The sequence below is a fragment of the Microcebus murinus genome, chromosome 4 (genome assembly GCF_040939455.1).
Source record: "Microcebus murinus isolate Inina chromosome 4, M.murinus_Inina_mat1.0, whole genome shotgun sequence".
NCBI classification, from domain to species: Eukaryota; Metazoa; Chordata; class Mammalia; order Primates; family Cheirogaleidae; genus Microcebus; species Microcebus murinus.
In genome coordinates this window covers 20,551,891-20,578,562 of record NC_134107.1, presented here as the reverse complement: position 1 = coordinate 20,578,562, position 26,672 = coordinate 20,551,891, and the positions used below count along the sequence as shown (strand labels likewise).

General features: G+C 38.4%; 1 protein-coding gene and 2 pseudogenes across 1 annotated transcript in view; 1 reads left to right on the top strand and 2 right to left on the bottom strand.

The window, feature by feature from the left end:
• Positions 1-10,201: 10,201 nt before the first annotated feature.
• Positions 10,202-26,672, bottom strand: part of NUP160 (nucleoporin 160) — a 56,635-nt gene continuing 40,164 nt past the window's right edge. Inside the window, exons 28-36 of the mRNA XM_012788493.3 lie at positions 25,423-25,583; positions 24,464-24,524; positions 20,053-20,163; positions 19,739-19,862; positions 18,370-18,471; positions 16,576-16,717; positions 14,945-15,070; positions 13,450-13,554; positions 10,202-11,152 (exon numbers count right to left, since the gene is read on the bottom strand). Of these exons, the coding sequence (XP_012643947.1) occupies positions 11,063-11,152; positions 13,450-13,554; positions 14,945-15,070; positions 16,576-16,717; positions 18,370-18,471; positions 19,739-19,862; positions 20,053-20,163; positions 24,464-24,524; positions 25,423-25,583 (1,022 nt within the window). The 3' untranslated portion in view covers positions 10,202-11,062. The remainder of the gene's footprint in view (positions 11,153-13,449; positions 13,555-14,944; positions 15,071-16,575; positions 16,718-18,369; positions 18,472-19,738; positions 19,863-20,052; positions 20,164-24,463; positions 24,525-25,422; positions 25,584-26,672) is intronic.
• LOC142870745 (uncharacterized) lies at positions 12,232-12,332 on the top strand (annotated as a pseudogene).
• Positions 22,829-23,033, bottom strand: LOC142870687 (uncharacterized; annotated as a pseudogene).

Below are 26,672 nucleotides of genomic sequence, written 5' to 3'. Positions count from 1 at the left end.
GCTCCAGTAACCTTCCAGATGTGAAGGCTTGGACAAGTTTTTTAAACATGCCTACACTTGTCTGTGCAAGTGTAAAATGTGTTTGTAACAGTGTCTATAGGGTTGTTGTGAAATTTAAATGAGATCATAGTTTTTTCTTTCTTCTTTTTGTTTCTTTCTTGTTTGGTTTTTTGTTTTTTGTTTTTTTTTGAGATACTATAGGTCTGTGCCCAGGCTGAAGTGCAATGGTGTCAGCATAGTTCACTGCAGCCTTGGAAGTCCTTGGCTCAAGCAGTTCTCCTGCCTCAGCCTCCCAAGTAGCTGGGACTACAGGTGCACCCCACCACGCCTGGCTAATTTTTCTTTTTCTTCTTTCTTTCTCCCTTTTTTCCTTTCTTTCTTCTCTCTCTCTCTCTTTTTTTTTTTTTTGGCAGAGGCAGGGTCTCACTGTGTTGTCCACGCTGGTGGATTGTAGTTTTAGGCTCTTTTTGCATTGTACCCGGAACAAAATAAACAGTGATACTAATTATTACTATTTTTTTTCAGCAGCCTAATTATTACTATTAATGAGTCTTTTGTTTACAAAAGGCCAGATAATATTATAAAACTGGCTGGAACCAAGTTGAGATTATGAGCTAAACCAAAATGTTTAGGAAGGTGAAGAGCTGTTTTCCTTGAGGGAAACTTACATTTCTGTTGGTGGTTGTGTTTATAACAAGGATTCTCAACCCTGGCTGTTCATAGAACCATCTGGAGGGCATTAAAGCAATTTAAGAATCTGAATCATTTGGACTAAGAGTAGGAGTACAGGACACATACTAATTTGCTGTTGTTGTTGTTTTCAGACATTGGAGGTCTCACTATGTTGTCCAGGCTGGCCTCAAACTCATTGGCTCAAGCCATCCTCCTGTGTCAGCCTCTCAAGTAGCTGGGACTATAGGCATGTGCCATCCCACCCACAATTGTTTTGGCTATTTTTTAAAGCTCCTTAGGTTATCTAATACTTACCCAACGTTGCTAACCATTGGCTTTATTATTTTTTCCTAGCTTTTGAGGTATAATTGACAAAAATTGTATATATTTAAGTTGGGCAATGTGATGATTTGATATACAATATGAAATTATTACCACTCAAGCTGTTAAATAAAATTTATAGGAGGCCATTGTTTTGACTGAGCTCCTGTATTAAGCCCTAACAGACCAAACCGAAATGGAATCATTTATGCCAAAGTACCACATCACCAAACCGAAACTAAGTTGTTTATCTCACCTGAGGAATCGGAAGAGAGAGTTAATAGCTAAATCCCCAAACAGGGGAGTAGTCAGCTTTAGACGGCATGATAAGCAACGTTTATAAGGAAAGTAGCTTTGAAACAAATCACTGTTTTGCTTTCTGTTTCTACTTTCCTCAGCCCTTTTCTGTCTATAAAACCAAGCTCCTCTGCTCAGCTTAGTGGAACACTCATTCTATTTTATGGAATACAGTGTTACCTGATTCATGCAGTTGGTAAATAAAAGCCAATTAAGATCTGTAAAACTAAATCTGTTGTCATTTTGTCTTTTGGCAAAGTTAATTAACAAATCCATCACTTTGCAGCTATTATTTTGTGTGTGTGAAGACTTAAGATCTACTGTCTTAGCAAATTTCAAACATACAATATTAACTATAGTAACCATATTTACATTAGATCCCCAGAACATATTCATTTTATAACTTTCTCTTTAACTGACATCTCATTTCCCCTACCACCCAGCCCTTCCCTGGCAACCACCATTCTATTCTCTGCTTCTATGGGTTCCACTTTTTAAGATTCCACATGTCTTATTCTGTTCTGTGCTGCTATAACAAAATACTTGGGACTGGGTAATCTATAAAGAACAGAAATTTATTCTCTCACTGATCTGGAGCCTAGGAAGTTCAAGATCAAGGCACCAGCATCTGGTATGGGCCTTCTTATTGTGTCCTCATATGGCAGAAGGTGGAAGGGCAAGAGAGAGGAAACTCACTCCCACAAACCCTTTTTATAGCTGCATTAATCCAGTCATGAGGGTAGGGCCCTCATGACCTAGATACCTCCCAAAAGGCCACACTCCCAGTGTTGTTGCACTGAGCATTAAATTTCTAACATATGAATTTTGGGGGGCACATTCAGACCATAGCAACACATATAAGTGAGATCATGCAGTTTTTGTCTTTCTATGTCTGGCTTATTTCACTAAATGTAATGTTCTCTCCAGGTACATCTGTGTTGTTGCAAATGACAGGATTTCCTTTTTTATTAGTGGCTGAAAATATTCCTCTGTGTGTGTGTGTGTCCTGTTTTCTTTAGTCATCTGTTGACAATTTGTTGTGGCTATTATGAATAATGCTTCAGTGAACATGGGGGTGCATATATCTTTTCAAGATATACTAATATATAATATATATTATACACTAATACTAGTGTCATTTCCTTTGGATATATACCCCAAAGTGAGATTGCTGGATCTCGCTATTTTAATTTTTTTAATTAGGCAATACCTCATTCTATAAAATAGTATGTGTTCCTATTTTTAATTTTTTGAGGAACTTCCCTACTGTTTTACATAATAATAGTTATACCAATATACATTGCCACTAACATTGTGCAAGGGTTCCCTTTTCTCCACACCTTCCCCAACACTTATCTCTTGCGTTTTTGACAATAGCCACACTAACAGGTGTGAAGTGATATCTCATTGTGGTTTTGATTTTTATTTCCCTGATGATTAGTGATGTTGAGCACCTTTTCATATACCTGTTGACCATTTGTAAATCCTCTTTGGGCAAATTTCTGTTTAGGTCCTTTGCCCCTCTCCTTTTCTGTTATTGAATTGCTGAGTTCTTTATACATTAATAATTTGGATATTTACCCCTTATCAGATAGATAGTTTGCAAATATTTTCTCTCATTCTTTCAGTTGCCTTTTAATTTTTTTTTTTAATTTTTACTGTTTTTTAGAGATGAAATCTTGCTATGTTGCCCAAGCTATAGTGCAGTGGCTATTCACAGATGCAATCGTTGCATACAACTCCTTGAACAGCCTTAGCAATCCTCCTGCCTCAGCCTTCTGAATTGGTGCAACTACAGGGGGGAGCCACTGTGCCCACCCGGGCTCTTTATTCCCTTTCATTGGTCTGTGTCTGCTTTTATGCCATTACTGTACTGTTTTGATTACTATAGCTTTGTAATATAGCTTGAGATCAGGAAGTGCAATGCCTTCACCTTTGTTCTTCTTTTCTCAAGATTGCTTTGGCTATTCAGGGTCTTTTGTAGTGCTATAAGAATTTTAGAATTGTTTTTTCTAATTTGGTAAAAAAAAATGCCACTGGAATTTTGATAGCAATTGCACTGAATCCATAGATCAATTTGGGTAGCATAGACATTTTATTAATAATAATATTAATTCTTCCAATCCACAAACACAGGATATCTTTCCATTTATTTTTGTCTTCTTCAACTATTTTTATCAACAACTGATAGATTTTAGTGTATGTATCTTTCACCTCTTTCCGTAAATTTGTTTCTATTTTATTCTTTTTGTTGCTATTGTGTGATTTTTGTTTGTTTGTTTGTCTGTATGTTTGAGACAGAGTCTCACTCTGTTGCCTGGGCTCGAGTGCTGTTTCATCAGCCTAGCTCACAGCAACCTCAAACTCCTGGGCTCAAGCGATCCTCCTGCCTCAGCCTCCAAGTAGCTGAGACTACTGGCACGTGCCACCATGCCTGGCTAATTTTTTCTATATATCTTTGTTGTCCAGACAATTTCTTTCTATTTTTAGTAGACACAGGGTCTCACTTTTGCTCAGGCTGGTTTTGAACTCCTCACTTTGAGCTATCCTCCTGCCTCGGCCTCCCAGGGTGCTAGGATTACAGGCGTGAGTCACCACTCCCTGCCGCTATTGTGTGATTGTTTTCTTAACTTTTTTTTAGAGTTTGTTGTTAGTGTATATTGAAAAATTACTGATTTTTATATGTTGATTTTTTATCTTGCAACTACTAAATTCATTTATTCCAATTGTTTTTTGGTGGAGTCTTTAGGGTTTTCTATATACAAGATCATATTATCTGCAAACAGGGACAATTAAACTTCTTCTTTTCCAATTTGGACGTCTTTTATTTCTTTGTTTTGCTTAGTTGCTATGGCTAGGATGTCTAGTACTATATTGAATAAAAGTGGCAAGAGCGGTCATCCTTATTTTGCTCCTGATCTCAGAGCAAAAGTCTTCAGCTTTTTATCATCGGGTATGATGTTAGCAATGGACTTGTCATATATGGACTTTATTATGTTGAAGTACATTCCTTCTACACCTAATTTGTTGAGAGTTTTTATTATGAAAGGCTGTTGAGTTTTTTCAAATGTTTTCTCTGCATCTATTGAGATGATCATATGATTTTTTTTTTTTTTTTTTTTTGAGACAGAGTCTCACTTTGTTGCCTAGGCTAGAGTGAGTGCCGTGGCTTCAGCCTAGCTCACAGCAACCTCAATCTCCTGGGCTCAGGCGATCCTCCTGCCTCAGCCTCCCGAGTAGCTGGGACTACAGGCATGTGCCACCATGCCCGGCTAATTTTTTCTATATATATTAGTTGGCCAATTAGTTTCTTTCTATTTATAGTAGAGACAGGGTCTCACTCTTGCTCAGGCTGGTTTTGAACTCCTGACCTCGAGCAATCCGCCCGTCTCAGCCTCCCAAAGTGCTAGGATTACAGGCGTGAGCCACAGAGCCCGGCCGATCATTTTTACCTTTCATTCTGTTAATGTGGTGTATCACATATATTGATTTGCATTCTTGCATTCCAGGGATAAATCCCACTTTATCATGATGTATGATCCTCTTAACATTGCTGCTGAATTTGCTTTGCTAGTATTTTTGTATCTATGTTTATCAGGAATATTAGTCTGTAATATACTTGTAGTGTTTCTTTTTTTAAATTTAATTTTATTTTATCATATTATAGGGGTACAAATATTGTTAGGGTTACATATATTGCCCCTGCCATTCCTCCCTCCTGCCCCCCATACTTGTAGTGTTCTTTATCTGGCTTTGGTATGAGGGTAATGCTGGCCTTATTAAATGAGTTTGCAAGTGTTTCCAATGCTTCAGTTTTTTGGAAGAGTTTGAGAAGAATCTGTGTTAATTCTTTTTTTTTTTTTTTTTTTTTTGAGATAGAGTCTTGCTTTCTTGCCCAGGCTAGAGTGAGTGCCATGGCATCAGCCTAGCTCACAGCAACCTCAAACTCCTGGGCTCAAGCAATCCTGCTGCCTCAGCCTCCTGAGTAGCTGGGACTACAGGCATGCGCCACCATCCCCGGCTAATTTTTTCTATATATGTCAGTTGGCCAATTAATTTCTTTCTATTTATGATAGAGACGGGGGGGGGTCTCACTCTTGCTCAGGCTGGTTTTGAACTTCTGACCTCGAGCAATCTACCTCATCCTCCCAGAGTGCTAGGATTACAGGTGTGAGCCACCCCGCCCGGCCCGTGTTAATTCTTTAAGAGCTTGGTAGAATTCACCTGCAAAGCTGTCTGGTCCCGGTCATTTCTTTGTTGAGAGGTTTTTGGTTACTGCTTCAAGCTCCATACCTGTCTTTTAAAATTTTCTGTTTCTTCATGATTCAGTCTTGGTAGGTTATATGTTTCTAGGGATTTATCCATTTCTCTAGGTTATCCAATTTGTTGGTGTGCAATGGTTCACAGTAGTCTCTTACAATCCTTAGTATTTCTGTGGAGAACCACTGGCTTTAGAGAGAGACAAGTTTTGCTGTTGGCCTCAGAGGAGGTGTTAGAGATCTAGACCAGGGGTGGGTAAATTATGGCCAAATTAGGCTGAGGTAAGAATAGTTTTTACATTTTAAAAAGGTTGTTAGGTGGGTGGATTGTTTGAGCTCAGGAGTTCAAGACTAGCCTGAGCAAGAGTGATACCCTGTCTCTACTAAAAATAGAAAAGAAATTAATTGACCAACTAAAAAAAAATATATATATATATAGAAAAAATTAGCTGGGCATGGTGGTGCATGCCTGCCTGTAGTCCCAGCTACTCGGGAGGCTGAGATAGAAGGATTGCTTGAGCCCAGGAGTTTGAGGTTGCTGTGAGCTAGGCTGACGCCACGGCACTCTAGCTGGGACAACAAGAGTCAGACAGACTCTGTCTCAAAAAATAAATAAATAAAATAAAATAAAAAGGTTGTTAAGGCCGGGCGCGGTGGCTCACGCCTGTAATCCTAGCACTCTGGGAGGCCGAGGCGGGCTGATTGCTTCAGGTCAGGAGTTTGAAACCAGCCTGAGCAAGAGCGAGACCCCGTCTCTACTATAAATAGAAAGAAATTAATTGGCCAACTAATATATATATAGAAAAAATTAGCTGGGCATGGTGGTGCATGCCTGTAGTCCCAGCTGCTGGGGAGGCTGAGACAGGATTGGATTGCTTGAGCCCAAGAGTTTGAGGTTGCTGTGAGCTAGGTTGATGCCATGGTACTCACTCTAACCTGGGCAACAAAGCGAGACTCTGTCTTAAAAAAAAAAAAAAAAGGTTGTTAAAAAAACAAAACAAATAATTTGTCACAGAGACTGTATGTAAACTACAGAGCCTGAACTATTTACTTTCTGGCTTTTCACTGAAAAAGTTTGCTTCTATCTAGGCTCCTGGTAGGTAAACATGGTCAGTTTTAAAGAGATTAGAAGAAAAGTCAGGCCTGATCTTTGATTTCCAGGATCCTAAGCACTTCTGGAATTACTGAGGGTTTTTCTGGTTGTTGTGATGTTTCAATAAAACCAAATTATCAGGACGCACATTTGACTAGTGAAACCTGGGAAGAACAATCATTTAAATAATCATGTGTTTTCAAGTATATTGAGCCATAATCATATTTGGTAGGCAATGCCTTTATGCAGTATTTGATCTTAATTTCAAAAGCTGACCTTCCTGAATCCATTTGAAGTCTCTAGCTTTGGGAACTTCAAGAGATCACCTGCAGAAGTGGACTATTCCAGAATTCCCAACTTCAGCAGGGTAGGATGAAATGAAGTTTTATGGTTGTGTCTGTCGATTTATCTAAATTTCGACATTTATTCTGTCTCATCCCAAAGTGGATGTATTTTGATACAATTCAATTCAGACTCTAAACACCTGGTTAGCATTGGATTTCATGGGGCTCAGTCCCCACAAAGCTGCCCGTATTTCAGACTCCAGCTGCAAGGGAAGTCCCCAGGCTTCCTACACTTCTGCTGGCCATAAATTTAGGGGTTTCCAAGACCTCCTGTTTTATTAATTCTCTAGAACCATTCACAGAACTTAGGAAGGTGGCATACTTAGGATTATAGTTTTATTATAAAGCATAATGAGTAGGGTGCGGACTGGGAGAGAGCACAGAGCTTCCACGCCACATCCCTGTGGAGTCAGGCGTGTCACCATCCCAGCACATCAATGCCTTCACCAACCAGGAAACTCCAGCAAGCCTCCTTGATGTCCAGTTTTTACTGGGGCTTTATTACATAGGCCTGATTGATTGAATCATTGGCCATGTGATTGGACTCAATCTCCAGCTCTCCCATCCTCCCAGGAGGTTGGGTTGGCCCAAAGTTCCAACTCTCTAATCTTGTGGTTGGTCCTCCTGGTGACCAGCCCCAATTCTGAAGCTAGCTGGGGACTTACCAAGAGTCCCTCATTAGTATAACAAATTCCTAACACTCAGGAAATTCCACAGGTTTTTGAAGCTGTGCCAGGGACCAAGAACAAAGACCAGACATATTCTTTATTATATCACATTATTTGACCTTCTGTGTCCTGTAGAAATTCATTTAAACAATGAAGTCTCATTTACTGGAAGAAATATGTTTGTAGTCCAATGACAGGCACAGGTTATTTGGACAATACAATTTTTTTTCTTTTTATATAGGGTCTGTAGTGATCATAGCTCACTGCAGCCTCAAACTGCTGGGCTCAAGTGATCCTCCTGCCTTAGCCTCTTGAGTAGCTAGGACTATAGGCATGCACTACTGTGCTTGGCCAATTTTTAAATTTTTGGCAGTGACCAAGTCTGTGTTGCCCAGGCTACTCTCAAACCCCTGGCCTCAAGCAGTCCACCTTGGCCTCCCAAAGTACTGGGGATTATAGGTGTGAGCCACTGTGCCCAGCCTAAATTTGCTTTTTCATGATGGAGTTCTGTGTAGACACAGAAAGCTATATTCTTTTTTTTTTTTTTTTTTTTTTTGGGACAGAGTCTCACTTTGTTGTCCAGGCTAGAGTGAGTGCCGTGGCGTCAGCCTAGCTCACAGCAACCTCAAACTCCTGGGCTCAAGCGATCCTCCTGCCTCAGCCTCCCGAGTAGCTGGGACTACAGGCATGCGCCACCATGCCCGGCTAATTTTTTTATATATATATCAGTTGGCCAATTAATTTCTTTCTATTTATAGTAGAGACGGGGTCTCGCTCTTGCTCAGGCTGGTTTTGAACTCCTGACCTTGAGCAATCCGCCCGCCTCGGCCTCCCAAGAGCTAGGATTACAGGCGTGAGCCACAGCGCCCGGCAGAAAGCTATATTCTTATGGCAAGGAATTATTAATAAATGTTACTAATATTAAAGTCTCTACCTAATTTGAGAAAAAAACTATATAGGAATACCTATGCTTTTGGGTACGGATATAACCAGGAAGAACTGTGAAGATTAAAGGAAACTTTAGAACTTTTAAAATAATATATACTACATTCTAGTAGAAAAAGTATATATAGTATCAGGTTGAGGTAAATTAATTCTGTTACCTAGGATGCCTTCACTCATAGACTTGTCCATTTGTTGATTATTTAAAGGTAATTTGATTTATATTCCTATCAGTGAGAGGAATGTTGATATTTGTAATAGGAAAGCAGGCTGGGAACTAAGAAGGGAGGTAGCCACTAGCAAAATCCCAGGGGATAGGCACAGTCTATGTTCAGTGAAGCTTTAGGACACAACACAGGCTGGACTGTGGCAGGTGATGGCATGGCCCGTATTGACACCTGGAGAGATCAGAATGGGGAGAGGACATCCAGTCATGCTGGTGAGAGCTACTTAGGGATTTCAAGAAGTTATGGTTCAGTGACGAGGACTGGTACAGGTGACCAAACACTGCCAAGATGGCTTCATAGAATGAATTAGCTTTCTTGGAAGGTCACAAAGATTACAGTGATAATCTTGGTAACAATGTTCAATATATGGATTTGTATGAGCTGATAGTGTTTAAAAAAAAAAAAAAGAATGGTTAATATGAAACTCAGTGTGTCATAAATTCTAATATTAACAGAAATGACACTTTTATTGTCACAGGCTGGTAGGCAGCTTATTAGTTACATTTTGTTAAATTATTTAAGAACTATGATAGTGAAATACTAAAAGGAAGGGACCTTTTAAATAACATTGTGATCAGAAAATTGCTGCAGTTGGGAAAAGCAAGAAATAACGATGCTATTATATACCATTAAAGTATCACACTGTCTAGCAAACAAAAACGCAGACTCAAAGCACTGAGAAAAGTGGAAAGGAAGGAGTTGGGCAAGTTCTGCTCTGGTTGGGACTCAAAGTGAAGAAGGAAGAAAACGAACAGAAGAGCTGGGCTGGCTCCAGCTTGGGATCTAGGCCTTGAACCATATATACTGAAGATAGGAAAAGCTGGTGTCTTGTGAACTGCCATGGAAACCAATGCTTTGATTAGCAATACAAATGGATAGGTTTCTGGAAAAAGGCCAGTCTGTTGCTACTTGTTGCTCTCCAGAGATGGCTACAACAGCGTTTGATATTTTTTAGACTGTGGGTTATGATCCATTAATTATTCATGAAAACATCAGAATACATAGTAAGTAAAGATACAAATTTTGAGAAACCTTTCTTTTGGGTGTATATGTGTATGAAGGTGAAAATGTCTTTCTTACTGTAGTTGAAAGCCACAGATGTAGGGAACTGAGAGAGCAAGGGCTTTCCTAGTCTCTAATTGCACCAAATACCTCATATTAAATCATGGTACAGCTAAAATGAAAAAAGAACTACACACCTCATTATCTACCAAGGACAGTACCAAGGAGAAACTCACATTGTTAATGTATATAATGTAAATATGATATTGACAGTATAAAATTAAAGGCTTATGAAAAACTCAAAGAAAAATTAAAGGTGATACAAGCAAGTAGTATACAGATTATTTCCTGAAAAGATAAATTTTAATATACAGAATAAAATCCACAAAGATTTTATTATTTTTTACTTTCCCCAAAATATGTGGCATGAATGCTTCTGAATCTGATCAATAAAGTTTGTATTTTGGTCCAATACATTAGACTACCTGTCTGATCAAGTCCGGCTTGATTATCATAAATCATAGAAATTATCAGAATTTAGTTAAAAAATCTGTTGCTTTTACAGATGATGGATTTCCAATTTTTTCTTAGCTAAGAGTTTGCTCAACTTTAGCCTCAAAACCAGATTCAAAATAAGATATCTTTTTTAAATAGCTGGTTATCATTTTAGGCATAATCTAGGCAAACTATTTAATACTTTATTGAAGATCATACAAAAACTCCACAATAAATAATGAAAAGAGTACGCAAAATCACTAGCCTCTGTTTCCGATACAGAAAATACATGTCAGTTCTGGACCAAAATAATTCCATTGAAATACAAAAAGTGATAGGGTAGAATTAAAAGATCTGCAGTGGACTGCTTTTGGTGGTGAGCTACACCAAACCAACCACTCTTGGTTATTTTGGAAAGTAGAGATGGGTTTTAATCTGCAGATAAAGAATGTCTTCGGTAGTTTAAAAAAATATAAACTCTAAAAAAGCTTGTGAATCATATACAAAAGCAGCTATTTGAGACCAAGGTTGAAAACCAGAAATTGTGTTAGCACCACCAGCAAGCACAGCGTCCTCTGTCCTTGGACTCTTTGGCCCTCCCATCTTGTGCAGAATGCAGACTTCAATGTTATATATGTCATTTACAGCTGTAAAAATTGGCCTTGAGTACAATGTTCCTGTTAGGGTAGTCTTAAGCCCTAGGAGGCACCAAGCGGTTACAAAGGCTAGGTAACAATCTGGATCACAAGTTCCGACGATACAATAAATCTCGTGTTGCCTTATCAACTTTTTGCTGGTAGTCTTCCAATTTGTCAAGTATTTTCTGGGATAGCTGTAAGAGAAAAGAAGGGAATCATTACAGAATAGCTCAACGATTGAAAAAGATTGAAGTTACTAATCACTTTGACTTCACCAATTAGACTCTGCCTAATAAAGATGTTAGCTGCTCTGCTTCATTTAATCACCATTCAGTTTAGGAGTCTGCTGTGACTCTACTGATAAAACTGGACTTTTCTGTTATATACAATACTTCAATCCGGTTTCCTAATGAATTTTCTAAATATGCAAATCATACCAGTATTCTAATAAGCTTATTTTTTTTTTTTTTATTTCCAAAAAAGAAATGACTAATAAGCTTATTATTAGCTCTTTTCTTAGAACCAAAGATGCTGTATCTGATTTAACTAGTCATTAGCTGCCAAGTGAAATATAGGACTAATACCTTAGGTAGTTTTATTTGTTAATATTTTATTTATCTTAAATTGATAGACCCAATTAGTAGGAATTGCTTTTCATGCCTGCCTTCCTTTCTTACTCTTGCCTAACACTTTGAAAGACAGATTTGGAAGAGAAACATACAAAAGCACCTGGAGTTTATATTCTTCTTCTTTTTTTTTTTTTCTCTTTTGAGACAGAGTCTCACTCTGTTGCCTGGGCTAGAGTGCTGTGGCGTCAGCCTACCTCAAACTCACAGCAACCTCAAACTCCTGGGCTCAAGGGATCTTCTGCCTCAGCCTCCCAAGTAGCTGGGACTAGAGGCATGTGCCACCATGCCCGGCTAATTTTTTCTATATTTTACTTGGCCAATTAATTTCTTTCTATTTTTAGTAGAGACGAAGTCTTGCTCTTGCTCAGAGCTGGTTTCGAACTCCTGAGCTCAAACGATCTGTCCACCTCGGCCTCTCAGAGTGCTAGGATTACAGGCGTGAGCCACCTCGCCCGGCCTGGAGTTTATATTCTGAATCAATGACTAGTTTATAAAATCATATTCTATGAGTTCTATTAATAGGCTCAGGAAATACTCCATCTTACTGGTAAATAAGCTCTCACTATAATGACTCTGAGCAAAGGGAAGGGTATCATTTTTTTCTTTTAAGGCAAGCAGTAGCTAACATATGAATCCTGGGAAATGTGCTCTCTTCAGCAGCACTAAAATTGGAATGATACAGAGAAAATTAGCATGGCCCCTGCACAAGGATGATATACACATTCGGGAAGCATTCCATATATATATATATATATATATATATATATATATATATATATATATATATATATATATATAAAAAACGAATCCTGGGAAATGTTGCTGTATATGCTAAGTTCACTCAGAATAGCAATAATTTAGGCCAGGCGCAGTGGCTCACACGCCTGTAATCCTAGCACTCTGGGAGGCCAAGGCGGGAGGATTGCTCAAGGTCAGGAGTTTGAAACCAGCCTGAGCAAGAGTGAGACCCCGTTTCTACTATAAATAGAAACAAATTAATTGGCCAACTAAAAATATATAGAAAAAATTAGCCGGGCATGGTGGCGCTTGCGGGTAGTCCCAGCTACTCGGAGCCTAAGGAAGGAGTATTGCTTGAGCCCAGGAGTTGGAGGTTGCTGTGAGCTAGGCTGATGCCATGGCACTCTAGCCTGAGCAAAGAGTGAGACTGTGTCTCAAACAAAAAAACCAAAAAAACACACATAGTGATAATTTATCACACTGCATTTCAAGTACCTGTTTACCCAGTAAAATCTGCCATACCAAACTGTAAATGCCTTTATTTTATTTATTTATTTTTCTAAGATAGGGTCTCACTGTGTCTCGCAGGCTGGAATGCAGTGGCCCAATCATAACTCACTGTAACCTCCGACTCCTAGGGTCAAGTGATCCTCTCACCTAAGCCTCCTGAGTAACTAGGACTACAGGCCTGCACCATCGTGCCAGGCTAATTATACTTTTTTACTTATACTTTAATTATACTTCCATGTTTTTTTGTAGAGATGGGGTCTCACTAGGCTGGTCTTGAACTCCTGGCCTCAAGTGACCCCTCCTCCTGCCTCAGCCTCCCAAAGTGCTGGGATTGTAGGTTTGAGGCACTATGCCTGGCCTGTAAATGCCTTTAAAGAATGGACTGCATGTAATTTGCCTCTGTATAATTAATGCTTACACAGTTCCTCATTAAGTTTTTTTGACCAAGTTGCTTCGATTCTTTGCCTTAATTATAAAGAGATAGGGGCAGCTTTTTAAGGGCAATAACAGGCAATTGCCCTCCCTTTGATCCTTGAGAACTAAAGATCAAGCTGCAAGGTGTAACTGCTAGTGTAGGGACTTACAGAAGAGGTCTCATGAAAGGGTTTACTTACTGCAATGTTGTGACTGTTGGCACTGTTCTCTCCCAGAGCTTGGAGAAGCTGATCAATAGAAGAGTATGGAAGCCACACCATTGGGGCTGTTGCAGACAGCGGAAACTGAAAGCAAAATGTTGAGTATTTAAAAAAAATCAAGGATGTTGTAAGATTCATATCACCTCTTATCTTAAAGAGGAGGCCTAAGGGAAACATACTTAACAAAACTCTTCTCTAAATTGTCAATAAATGATACTATTTCCAGTTTGAAATTGAGTTTATTTATTTATTTTTTTGAGACAGAGTCTCACTTTGTTGCCTAGGGTAGAGTGAGTGCCATGGCATTAGCCTAGCTCACAGCAACTTCAATCTCCTGGGCTCAAGTAATCCTTCTGCCTCAGCCTCCCGAGTAGCTGGGACTACAGGCATGCGCCACCATGCCCGGCTAATTTTTTGTATGTATATTTTTAGTTGGTCAATTAATTTCTTTCTATTTTTAGTAAAGACGGAGTCTTGCTCAGGCTGGTTTCAAACTCCTGACCTTGAGCAATCCGCCCACTCAGCCTCCCAGAGAGCCAGGATTACAGGCGTGAGCCACCACACCTGGCCTGAAATTGAGTTTAAATTCAAATTATCTGGAAAAAAAAATGGAAAAGGAAAGCTCAACTCTCAAAATTCTGAATACTTTCCTGAGAGTTTAAGAGCTTGGCTATATAGTGAACTACACCTGGGTAGACCTGGCTCTTCTATTTACCATCTGTGGGAACTTTGGCAAATTACTTAACCTCTGAGCCTCTTCTGTTTCCTCATGAGGTTAAAAAAAAAAATTAAAATAGTCCTTCATAAGGATACTTTAAGGGTTAAATGTAAAATGCTTACAGAACTTAGCATACTCACTGCACACATAAAATACAATTTATTTTTATTTACTTCTCTCCATTGAATACTAATGCCACATTCTTTTGATGAATAAAAATGTATTCCCACTTTATAAACAGATAACTAGAGATTTCTAAAGTGTCGATATTTACTTGTATAACTACAAATAGAAAAAGTTAAACACACTAACATTATTCAATGTACAGATTTTCAGATTCTCACCTTACTTAATGTGATAATACAGAATTAAAAAGAAATGCTTATACAGATGCTCCTTGATGAATAATGTGGTTATGTTCTGCTAAAACCAACATCAGCTGAAAATACCATAAGTTGAAATGCATCTAATACACTTAACCTACTGAATATGATAGCTTAGCCTAGCCTACCTTAAATGTGCTTAGAATACTTGTTAGCCTACAGTTGAGCAACATCATTGAACTGAAAGCCAATGTTATAAGAGTGTTGTACATCTCATGGAATTTATTGAATACTGTACTGACAGTGAAAAATAGAATCTTGTGTGGGTACTTGAAGTATGGTTTCTACTGAATGCTTATCACTTTTGAACCACTGTAAAGTTGAAAAATTAAGTCAAATTGTTGTAAATCGAGGACCGCCTATATATGCCTACCTCAATTCCAAAGTACTGATGTCCTTTCCCTAAAACAGCATCCACATATTCTGACACCAAATCCACAGCTTCTTCTAAAAGGTCATAGTTTAAGTATAGACGAAGCAACTCGGCAGCATCAACTTTCTGTAAAAAGTAAATGATTAAGAATATACACCTATTTCCTCCTTACCTGGATATTGACCAAAGGACATTGGCTGTCTGATTCCTTGGCATTTACACTTTTCAATATACATAAATGAGTACCTTGGTTTACTCATCTATTTCTTAGGATAAGAGCTAAATTCCCAATAGCCCAGTTACTTTTGGGCTTGTGAGGCTCTGTTACATGATCTTCCCCCCATGTTTTGTAATCTAAGAAGACTTATTTTAACTTCTTTCTACTTCAGCTTCCACTATTGTAAAGTTAACAAACTCTTCTAGAAATGCTGAGTACTACAGCAACAATATATTCACATTAATTCTCAAAAATATATGAATGATAAATGCAAAAGGAATTCCAAGAATCACCAATTTTAAATTTGAATATAGCCCCAGTTTGGAAGAACTCTATTAATTATGTTAAATATGCTGTTAAAATATTCTGATTTGATTACAATCTTACCTTACTACCTTAGCTGCCTTCTCTACTTTCCAACTAAAAGAAACATATCAAATTTTCTAATTTTTTTTTTTGATGGTCTTGCTCTGTTGCCTGGGATCGAGTGGAGTGGCATCATGATAGCTCACTGCAACCTCAAACTCCTGGGCTTAAGTGATCCTCCTGCCTAAGCCTCCCAAGTAGCTTGGACTATAGGTGCGTGTCACCATGCCTGGCTAATTTTTCTGTTTTTTATAGAGAGGGGTCTTGCTCTTGTTCACACTGGTCTCGAACTCCTGACCTCAAGCAATCCTCCCGCCAGGATTACAGATGTCAGCTACCTTGCCCTGCTGTCTTTCCTGATTTTTAACATCTAGATTTTCTCTTTTCGTATTCTACCAAAGGTGTCAGAGTAGTTCTTAAACTTCAGCCTGTATCAAAATTAAATTAGGAGCCTGTTAAAATGTACATTCCTATCTCTTAGCCCCAGATAATTTGATTCTGTAAGTCTGGGATGGGGCCCAGAAAACTATATTTTGAAGAAGCCCACCACCCAAATAATTCTGAGGCAGACAGCCCAAGGACCCAATTTTTCCCCCCTTTAAGAGTCAACTGAAGCAGTGGGAGTGGAGAAGGAACAAATAAATCTGTAATTGGTTTGACCAATTTGTTATGTACACCACTACACTTGAACCAGCCACGCTATTATATTATTTGAAAACTACTGTGTCCACTCCTGTGATTTTTTGAGTTATGAATAGTAAATATAATACTATGTCATGCATATACTCATTATTCTAAATATAAACTCATTGTTCAGCCAGCACACAAGCAACCATTAACTTAATTACTAACCTATGAAACTTCAAATCCAATACTACATGTGGAATTGACATTAAATTGTTTTTAGTGCTTTTAACAATGATTGAAAAGCTTCCCAAAGTACATAAGTCAATATGTTCCCATAAGTTAGGACTCTATCCTTTTCTTTTTAATCATCTCACAATCTGAATGACAGAGAGGGTTTGTAGTCTCTATAAGATTCACTTACCTTGTAACTGTTTATAAGCCAATTAGGCAGAGGCACGCCATGAGACAAGAGCTTATTGATTACACAGTGGTGATACAAGTTATTCTGAACTTTGTGTCTTTCCAGGTAAGTTGATAATAGTCGCCATGCTTCATCTGTAGCACTGAAAAAAGCAAAAATGACTAATGAGTTTCAGATTATAAATAGAGTACCATTCAAAGCATGTATTTATAAGGAAAAACATCTTTATAGATTCTTAAATTTTCTCCCACTAACCACATATTTGACTATATAAGTCATTCAACTTCGTTTCTGGAGGGTTTTTTTGTTGTTGTTCTTTTTAAATTTTTTTTTTTTGAGACAGAGTCTCACTCTGTTGCCTGGGCTAGAGTGCCATGGTGTCAGTCTAGCTCACAGCAACCTCAAACTCCTGGGCTCAAGGGATCCTACTGCTTCAGCCTCCCAAGTAGCTGGGACTATAGACAGGCATGCACCACCATGCCCAGCTAATTTTTTCTATATATTTTTAGTTGGCCAACTAATTTCTTTCTATTTTTATTAGAGATGGGGTCTTGCTCTTGCTTAGCCTGGTTTCCAACTCCTGACCTTGAGTGATTCTCCTGCCTCAGCCTCCCAGAGTGCTAGGATTACAGGTGCGAGCCACCGTGCTTGACCTTAATTTTTTCTACATATATTTTTAGTTGTCCAGCTAATTTTCTTTCTATTTTTTAGTAGAGATGGGGTCTTCTTGCTCTTGCTCAGGCAGGTCTCGAACTCCTGAGCTCAAACGATCCACCCGTCTTAGCCTCCCAGAGTGCTATGATTATAGGCATGAGCCACTGTACCCGGCCTTTATTTTTAAGTTTTAAATTTTTTTGTAGAGATGGGGTTTTGCCATGTTGCCCAGGCCAGTCTAAAATTCTTGGGCTCAAGCAATCCTCCTTCTTTGGCTTCCCAAAGTGCTAGTATTATAGGCATGAGCCACTGTGCCTAGCCCGTTTCTGGATTTCTAAAACAAGAAAACTGGCTCAGATGACAGGTTTCCAAACCTCATCAAGCATTAGAATCATATAGAAGTTCTGACTTAGAAGAACAGGGTGATGTTTCATAATCTTCATTTTAGTAAGTGATTCTGATGCATTAATTTAGGCACTGAAAGCTAATGTCAGAAGTCTTCCAAATTCTAAAATGAAAATGCTACCATTCCAAAGTGGTAAGATGCATGGTAGAAATTGCAAAAGCAATTTAGGAAGGGAAGTTTACTGAGGGTTAGGAATACCAGAGAAGGATTCTGAAAAAGCAGCAGAAGTACATTCAGGCAGACACTAATTGTGTACCCTAGGTAAGTAGGGTAAGCAGAGAGGAGATCTGAAGAAAGTTTGGTAGACAATAGGGGTTGGTGGGTGACAAACTGCTAAATAGTAGCTGGAGACAACTTATAAAAAGACACTGTGATGACAACCATGTAGTGACAGCTCAGTGGAAGAAACAGGGAACAAAGAAACAACACACTCTCAAACCAAGTAAATATAGACTTTTGCCTGTAAAAGAATATTTTCTTAATGATATATAATAAAGTAAGTCTTTGAGGAGGGGGATATGGAGAAGGAAACATTTCATTGGCAAAGACATCCTGGTTTGGACAATAAATGGGCATTTCACCCTAATTATAAACTCCCAGCTTTTACAAAAACATAGTCAGAGAAGAGAGAAAAAAGTGAAATGATCTGGGTAGGACAATTTAATCAAAGAAAGAGAGCTACAGCGTTGAGACAGGTAAAACTACCCAGGGTTGAATTAACACTAGGGCTGTACCTAGATTCCTTAGTAGTGATGACAGATGAGAGCTGATTGGCTGCAAGCCAGGCCCAGGCTTCTGCTTGTGCTGCCTCTCCTCCAAACTGCAGTTTGATGCATCTGCAATGAAAATGATTCCACACTCATAAACTAAATGCTAAAATGTACCATTTTATTTTGTTACTAAAACTAGAAGAGATAGGATAACTTTAGCTCTAGTCTATTGCTGAATTCTACTGGAGTACTAGCTCTTCCTTCTCCTCAAAACCACACAACTGGATGACTCATAGGACATTAATAAGTGTTAAGAGAAAATCTACTTTCAAGAGAAAATTAATGATAAAAAATTCTGCAACTTTAAAAATATTTCCAATTCACAAGCTTAATCCTATTTTTTGGGAGACAGGGTCTCACTCTGTTGCCTAGAGTTGAGTGCAATGGCATCATCATAGCTCACTGCAACCTCAAACTCCTGGGCTCAAGCAATCTTCTCTCAAGTAGCTGGGACTACACAGGTCTGTGCCACTGCACTCAGCTTATTTTTTTCTATAGAGACAGAGTCTTGCTACCTTGCTCAAGCTGGTCTCAAACTCCTAACCTCAAGCAATCCTCCTACCTCAAGCCTCCCAAAGTGCTAGGATTACAAGTGTGACCCACCATGCCCAACCTCTAATTCACAAACTTCTTGACTATATTATAGTTAGGTATAAAGTCACTTCAATAGAAATATTTTTAAATAATGCTTAGCGGGAACAAAAGATATCCTAAAGGACTAACCAGAGCATATGCCTTGTCAGTAAGGGACATCATTATTTAACTTATTTGCTATTCTGATTTCTGAAGAGAAGCTATAAAGCAAGATCTTTTCTTTTCTTTTCTTCATTTTGAGACAGAGTCTCACTCTGTTGCCTGGGCTAGAGTGCCATGGCATCAGCCTAGGTCACAGCAACCTCAAACTCCTGGGCTCAAGCAATCCTACTGCCTCAGCCTCCCGAGGAGCTGGGACTACAGGCATGTGCCACCATGCCCGGCTAATTTTTTCTATATATTTTTAGTTGCCCAATTAATTTCTTTCTATTTTTAGTAGAGACAGGGTCTCGCTCTTGCTCAGGCTGGTTTCAAACTCCTGACCTTGAGCAATCCACCCGCCTCGGCCTCCCAGAGTGCTAGGATTACAGGCGTGAGCCACCACTCCCAGCCAAGATCTTTTCTTTTTAAAAAGTAAAATCACAAGCCACTAAAAAATTTTTTTAAAAAATCATTGCATTCCTTAAACTACAAATGGCTTATAGGCTACTTGGCCTGTGATGACTGCTTCACACAAAACAACAGGATAATATATTTGCATCACAAAATTAAGACTATAAAAAGATAATTTTATACATACTTGAAGGCAAGTCCCTCAAAGACTGGCGTTAAGGGAAGCTTAAAAGTCTGACAGAGTGATATGGCAGTGTCAAAGAGGCCAGCCTGAACTAAGAGAGTGACCATCTCCTCTGCTGATGAACTTCCTGTGGAAATGAAAAAAGGCTATTTAGTGCACCCAAGGGTATATGCAATGAGATCGAAGACTTTGTTGATGATTATCTCAGAGTAACAACCCCATGCTTTATACCCATCTAGCATCTTAAGTACATGGCCTGGACCTAAAACGTGCTATTGGGACCAAAAGGCTAGAGGCTGTAACTGCAGGATTCCTACCTGCAAGGGCAATTGCTGAGGGATCATGCTGAGCCAAAGTGAGGCGAATGCGAGCCAGGGAACACTCCTTCTCTAGATCTTCCAGTTCTAGGATTTCAATTTGCCGATTTGCTATAAATCAAAGGAAAAGATTTTTAAATCCCAAAGTACAAACAAAGTGTCAAGTGGCTTAAACAAATTGTCAAGTGTCAATTTCCACTAACCATTAAGTAATATCCAATTTAATTTCCAAAGGCATCAAAAAAGGAGAAAACAGGGGACTCAGTAAAAGCTAACTTAAGACATTAAGCAACATCCCTGCTTCACACATAGAACCGAGTCAAATCAAAGTACTCTAATAACAATAACTGCAGTTGACGAGGTGTCCACAAGGTATTTTACAGGTAATTTCTTTTAACTGTTTCTTTTAACAATTGTGAAACACTGTTACCTCTATCCCTAAGAAAGGAATATGACCAAAGGGTGAGAGGCAGAATTAAAAAAAGGAGTGTCCAAATCTAGAACCCAGACTCTTTACGGAAGGATATCACGCCCCTGGTAATATCAAAGGAATCTGATGAAAAATATTTGGTACTAAGCTGATTTAAATAAAACACGTAACAAAAACAAACACGCTCTTTTTTTAAGCATTTTCATTTCCCACACACCCATACATTTTCAGAGTTACCAGATAACCTTTAGTAGATTAGAATGTTGAAGGAACTTTATAATATTTTTATAATGCAACTACTATATATAGTATGTATATAGTATATGACAATATTGCAATAGTATATAACAATATAACCATATATGAATATAATGTTACAATATAACTATTATCTATATTACATATACAGTTCACCCTTGAACAATGTAGAGAACAGCTGAAAATCTGAGTATAACATCTGATTTCCAGCCGGCCGGTGGCTCACGCCTGTAATCCTAGCTCTCTGGGAGGCCGAGGCGGGCGGATTGCTCAAGGTCAGGAGTTCGAAACCAGCCTGAGCAAGAGCGAGACCCCGTCTCTACTATAAATAGAAAGAAATTAATTGGCCAACTAATATATACAAAAAATTAGCCGGGCATGGTGGCGAATGCCTGTAGTCCCAGCTACTTGGGAGGCTGAGGCAGGAGGATTGCTTGAACCCAGGAGTTTGAGGTTGCTGTGAGCTAGGCTGACGCCATGGCACTCACTCTAGCCTGGGCAACAAAGCGAGACTCTGTTTCAAAAAAAAAAAAAAAAATCTGATTTCCAAAACACCTTAACTACTAATAGCTTGCTGTTGACCGGAAGCCTTACCAGTAACCTAAACAGTCAATTAACACACATTTTGTATGCTAGATGTATTATATACTGTATTCTTACAATAAAGGTAGAGAAAAGAAAATGTTATTAAGGCAATTATGAGGAAGAGAAAATATGTTTACTATTCATTAAGTGGAAGTAGATCATCATAAAGGTCTTCACTCTCACTGTCTTCATGTTGAGTTGGCTGAGGGGTTGGTCTTACTGTCTCAGTAAAGAGGTAAAGAATGTGGAAAGGGAAGCAGTGAGAGGTAGGCATGCTCAGTGTAACTTTACAGAAATACATCATAATTTGTCTGGTTTTACTTTTTCATTTATCTAAAAAATGTTTCTATATGATACCAATCTTTCTTCCACTCTTTGCTTTAGTTTCAGTGCTTGTATCATAGAAGGCTCCCCATGTTGTAAAAGTAGTCAAAAGCAGTCTTAAATAACTGGAATTCTTCTGCTCACTTCTCTTTCTAAATAATAAATGTTCTTTGTGGTACTTTTTTCCATAACAGGGCACTTTCGTGTGAATTAAATATCTGCTTGGGCAGATATCTGTTCTCCTCAATGATCTTTTTTTTTTGGAGACAGAGTCTCACTCTGTTGCCTGGGCTAGAGTGCCGAGGCATCACCTAGCTAACAGCAACCTCAAACTCCTGGGCTCAAGCAATCCTTCTGCCTCAGCCTCCTGAGTAGCTGGGACTACAGGCATGAGCCACTATGCCTGGCTAAGTTTTTCTACATATTTTTAGTTGGTCAATTAATTTCTTTCTATTTTTAGTAGAGACGGGGTCTTGCCCTTGCTCAGGTTGGTTTCGAACTCCTGACGGATACTTGAGCGAGACTCCATCTTGGCCTCCCAGAGTGCTGGGATTACAGGCATAAGCCACTGTGCCCGGCCATATCTTGACATTTTTTAAAGCCAAATCTCTTTCTAAAATTATGAAACCATCCTTTGTCGCATTAAATCTCCAGCTTTTAATCTTTCACCTTCCTTTTGCTTTAAATTGTCATATAAGTACTGCTTTTTCTCCAATCATTAGTGTCTATAGGTATATGCCTTTCTTGTAACAATCTTGTACTCACATAAAAGTTGCATTTTCAATATAAGATAAAAAGGTATTCTGAAAAAAGCGCAAGGTTTTTGTACCCGCTGGTATAGCTGTAGCCACAGCTTCACAAGTTTCCTTTTCTATTTTTACCATGGTTCTTATGCTGGTTCTTATGTCATTTATCTTGAAACCCCAGCTGCAGACCTCAACCTGCAGTACATACCAAGCAATTCAACTTTCTTATGTAAGGTCACGACTTTTCTCTGCTTCTTGGAAGCACTTCCAACATCATAGTGGCCCACTGTATAGGTCCCAGGAAATATGATTGAGAGATCACTTTTTACCCCAATTTACTGCAGAGGTGAACTGCTCACACAGGGATGACTGATGTCACATGGCATTTTAAGTAGATACAACATTTCAGCCTAACTCAATAGCAACAAGAGGTAGCTACAAAATTATTACAGTAGTACAGTATGTACTACAGTTAATTTTATGCAGTTATAAATTAACATAGCATCTTTACCTTTGTTTACATTTCTCTTGACTTAGAACTCACCATGCGTGGTCTGTGTTTGTGTCTGTGTTTTTTAATATTAAGCTAGTAAGAACAGATACTACACTTGATCTTAGCCAAAAGGCAGAGAAGTAATGTCTGTAAAATTTGATAAAAATTGTTTTTTTCTAATTAAAAAAGAATTTCCCCAATACAAGCCAGTTATCCTTATGGTAACTTGCTAACTTTTCTGATACCTGCTGTTTAAAACTCAAAAGGTCAGAAGGACCCTGAGTCCCTGCTTTCAGTTTTGATAAATTTTAACATTAAAAAAATTAAAGGGTTTCCTTCCTTCTTTTCCTCCCTCCCTGTATCCCTACCTTCTTTAAAAAAAAAAAAAAAAAATTAAAGGCCTGGCACAGTGGCTCATGCCTGTAATTCTAGCACTCTGGGAGGCCAAGGCAGGAGGATCGTTTGACCTTAGGCGTTCAAGACCAACCTGAGCAAGAGTGAGACCCCATCACTACTAAAAATAGGAAGAAACTAGCTGGACAACTAAAAATATATATAGAAAAGGCCGGGTGTGGTGGCTCATGCCTGTAATCCTAGCACTCTGGGAGGCCAAGGTGGATGGCTCATTTGAGCTCAGGAATTCAAGACCAGCCTGAGCCAAGAATGAGACCCGGTCTCTACTAAAAACTAGAAAGAAATTATATGAACAACTAAAAATATATATAGAAAAAATTAGCCAAGCATGGTGGTACATGCCTGTAGTACCAGCTACTCCGGAGGCTGAGGCGTGAGGATCGCTTGAACCCAGGAGTTTGAGGTTGCTGTGAGCTAGGCTGACACCATGGCACTCTATCCAGGGCAACAGAGTGAGACTCTGCCTCAAAAAACAAAACAAAACAGAAAATATATATATCTAGAAAAAATTAGCTGGACATGGCAGTACATGCCTGTAGTCCCAGCTGTTCAGGAGGCTGAGGCAGGAGGATCGCTTGAGCCCAGGAGTTTGCAGTTGCTGTGAGCAAGGCTGATGCCATGGCACTCTAGCCTAGGCAACAAAGTGAGACTCTGTTTCAAGAAAAAAAAAAAATTAAAAAAATAATTTTTTTAGAGACAGGATCTCACTATGTTTCTCAGGCTGAAATGTAGTGGCTATTCATAGGCTTGATCATAGTGCACTGCAGCCTTGGACTCCTGGGCTCAAGCAATTTTATAATAAGATTTGTGTTTATTTTATGGTAATAAATGATAAAATAGACTAGCACCTACATATATTTTATGCATTCATGACATACCTAACTTTTAAATTGTTTCATTATTTCTAGTCTATGTCATTCATTTGTGAGTTCTTTCAAATTGTCACAAATTTCTAAAAAAATGTTCTAATGAAAAAAAATCCACATAAGTGGACTTCTGCAGTTCAAACCTGTATTGTTCAAGGGTCAACTAAAACTACTATAATACAACATATATATAACTTCTCTCTCTCTCAATATAGCAATATAATTATCTACCTATTGTAATACAACAATATAACTACTGTCCAGCAAAAAAATCAGTGTGAGACTCCTGACTCACTAGGGGCCGGTGTGCACTCTCCATCATGATTCCTCTTAGGGGAGGCTTCAGGGCGATCGTACTGATAAGACAAAACAAGTGATTTAACTGTGAAATTAGTATTTTTAGTTTCATATCATTAACTGTGATTCAGAACTTTCATGATTAAATTCTCTCAATACAAATTATTTTTATTTCAACCAGCAAAGCTCTTCTCATAAAGGTTCTGTAACTGTCAGACAAAGAAATGGACTTGTTTGCCAAGTTGCTCGTTTAACCCTAACATTTAACATGTTACTGAGTCCAAGGAGATGGATTTGATCTCTATATAAACAACCTGACTTTCCTTGGTTCCAGAGTTGTATTTTCCTCCCATTACTGTGGGCAACAGCCTAGTAAATGCAGGAACTATATAACAGAAGTAGCTGGGTGTATGTGACCTATCAGTATAATAGGAAAAACTCAATGTCTGTGTCCTTTAAAACAAAAACAACAGACTAAATTAATAAACATGATTGAAATAAAAGCAGCTACTATTTATTGAGCACTGTTTGTCAGCCAGGCATTGTCAGTGTTCTAAGCAATATACTCAAATTCATTCATTTAATACTCAAACATGATTCTGCTGAGAGAGCATTTGGGGGAAAAAGTACCCCCCCCCAAAACCAATCAATCCTATAAGGTAGATATTACCATATCTATTTTATGCAAGAGGATAACTGAAAAAAGATTAAGTAACTTGAAGTCAGTCAGAGCTGCCTTACTCTAAAAACACTACAATACATCCTATAATAATTCTGAACATGAGAACTAAAGGGGTAGTAATATATAATAATTGAATTGCTATAAAAATAGATTAAGTTCATAACTATCCCAGTAGAAATTTTAAATGAAATGAAGGAAAATGATGTAATAGTTTTAAAAGGACCAAATCAAACAGATTAAATATTCCAAAATTCCAGGATGGGAAATTTTCATACCACTGCACCAGATGCTGGCTGCACAATCCATGCATATTCAGGACGAATAAGTCTTAAACAATTAATAGCAGCCAGATAACAGTTGCCTTGTTTCTCAAGTCCTCGGAGAGTTCGAACTTCTCTGCCAAGACGCATTCCATACTCAAACATCACTGTGCCAGCTAGGAGGCAAAAATAAATTAGACATTAGAATTTCAAAAATGTTTCTTTATAGATACACAGAGTGAATTTGTTATCCTTATCAAATACTAAAATTTAAAACTAAATTGGGTTCAACTGAAAATCCACCAAAATCATATGTTGATGAGGATGTGGAGAAACTGAACCCCTGTGTACTGTTGCTGGGAATGTAAAAAAATGGTGCAGCAGCAATGGAAAACAGTATGGTGGGTCCTCAAAAAATTAAAAATAGAATTACCATATGATCTAGTAATTTCACTTTTGGGTATACACCCAAAAGAATTAAAAGCAGGGTCTCAAAGAGATATTTCTACACTCATGTTCATAGTAGCATTATTCTTTTTTTTTTTTTTTTTTTTGTAACCAAAAACATTTGTAATAGTAGCATTATTCTTAATAGCCAGAATGTGGTATATAAACACAATGGAATTTTTTTAGTCTTAAAAGGGAAGTTCTGACATATGCAACTTTATGGATGAATCTTGAAGATTTTATGTTAAGTAAAATATGCCAGTCACAAGACAAAGACCCTAGGATTCCAGTAGCCAAGTTCATAGAGATGGAAAGTGAAATGGTGGTTGGGCATGGGGTGGGGGGAGGCAGGACTGGGAGGAATGGGGAATTGTTGTTTAATGGGTATAGAGCTTCAGTTTCGTAAGATGAAAAGAGATCTAGAGATTGGTTACATGACAGTGTAAATGTACTTAACATTACTAAACTACTGAACACTAAAAAATGGTTCACGGTATATATATATATATATATTTTTTTTTTTAAATAAGAGAGTTCCCTCCCTTCTTGGAGACTTCCTTTGTAACCCAGTAACAGGCCTAAGGGTATGCAAGACAAACCTGCAGGTCCTCAATTTACCAAACAATTGGTGGCTTATCTCTGGTAAACAGTTTATGTTAAAACATTCCAAGCCTTTAGACAAAGCTTCATGTCTTTAGCCAATTACAATCCAAAGAATCTTTAAACCCACCTAAAACCTGTAAGCCCCCACCCCTCGAGATGGCCCACCTTTTTGGGCCAAACCAATGTATGCTTCCCACGAACTGATTGATGACTTT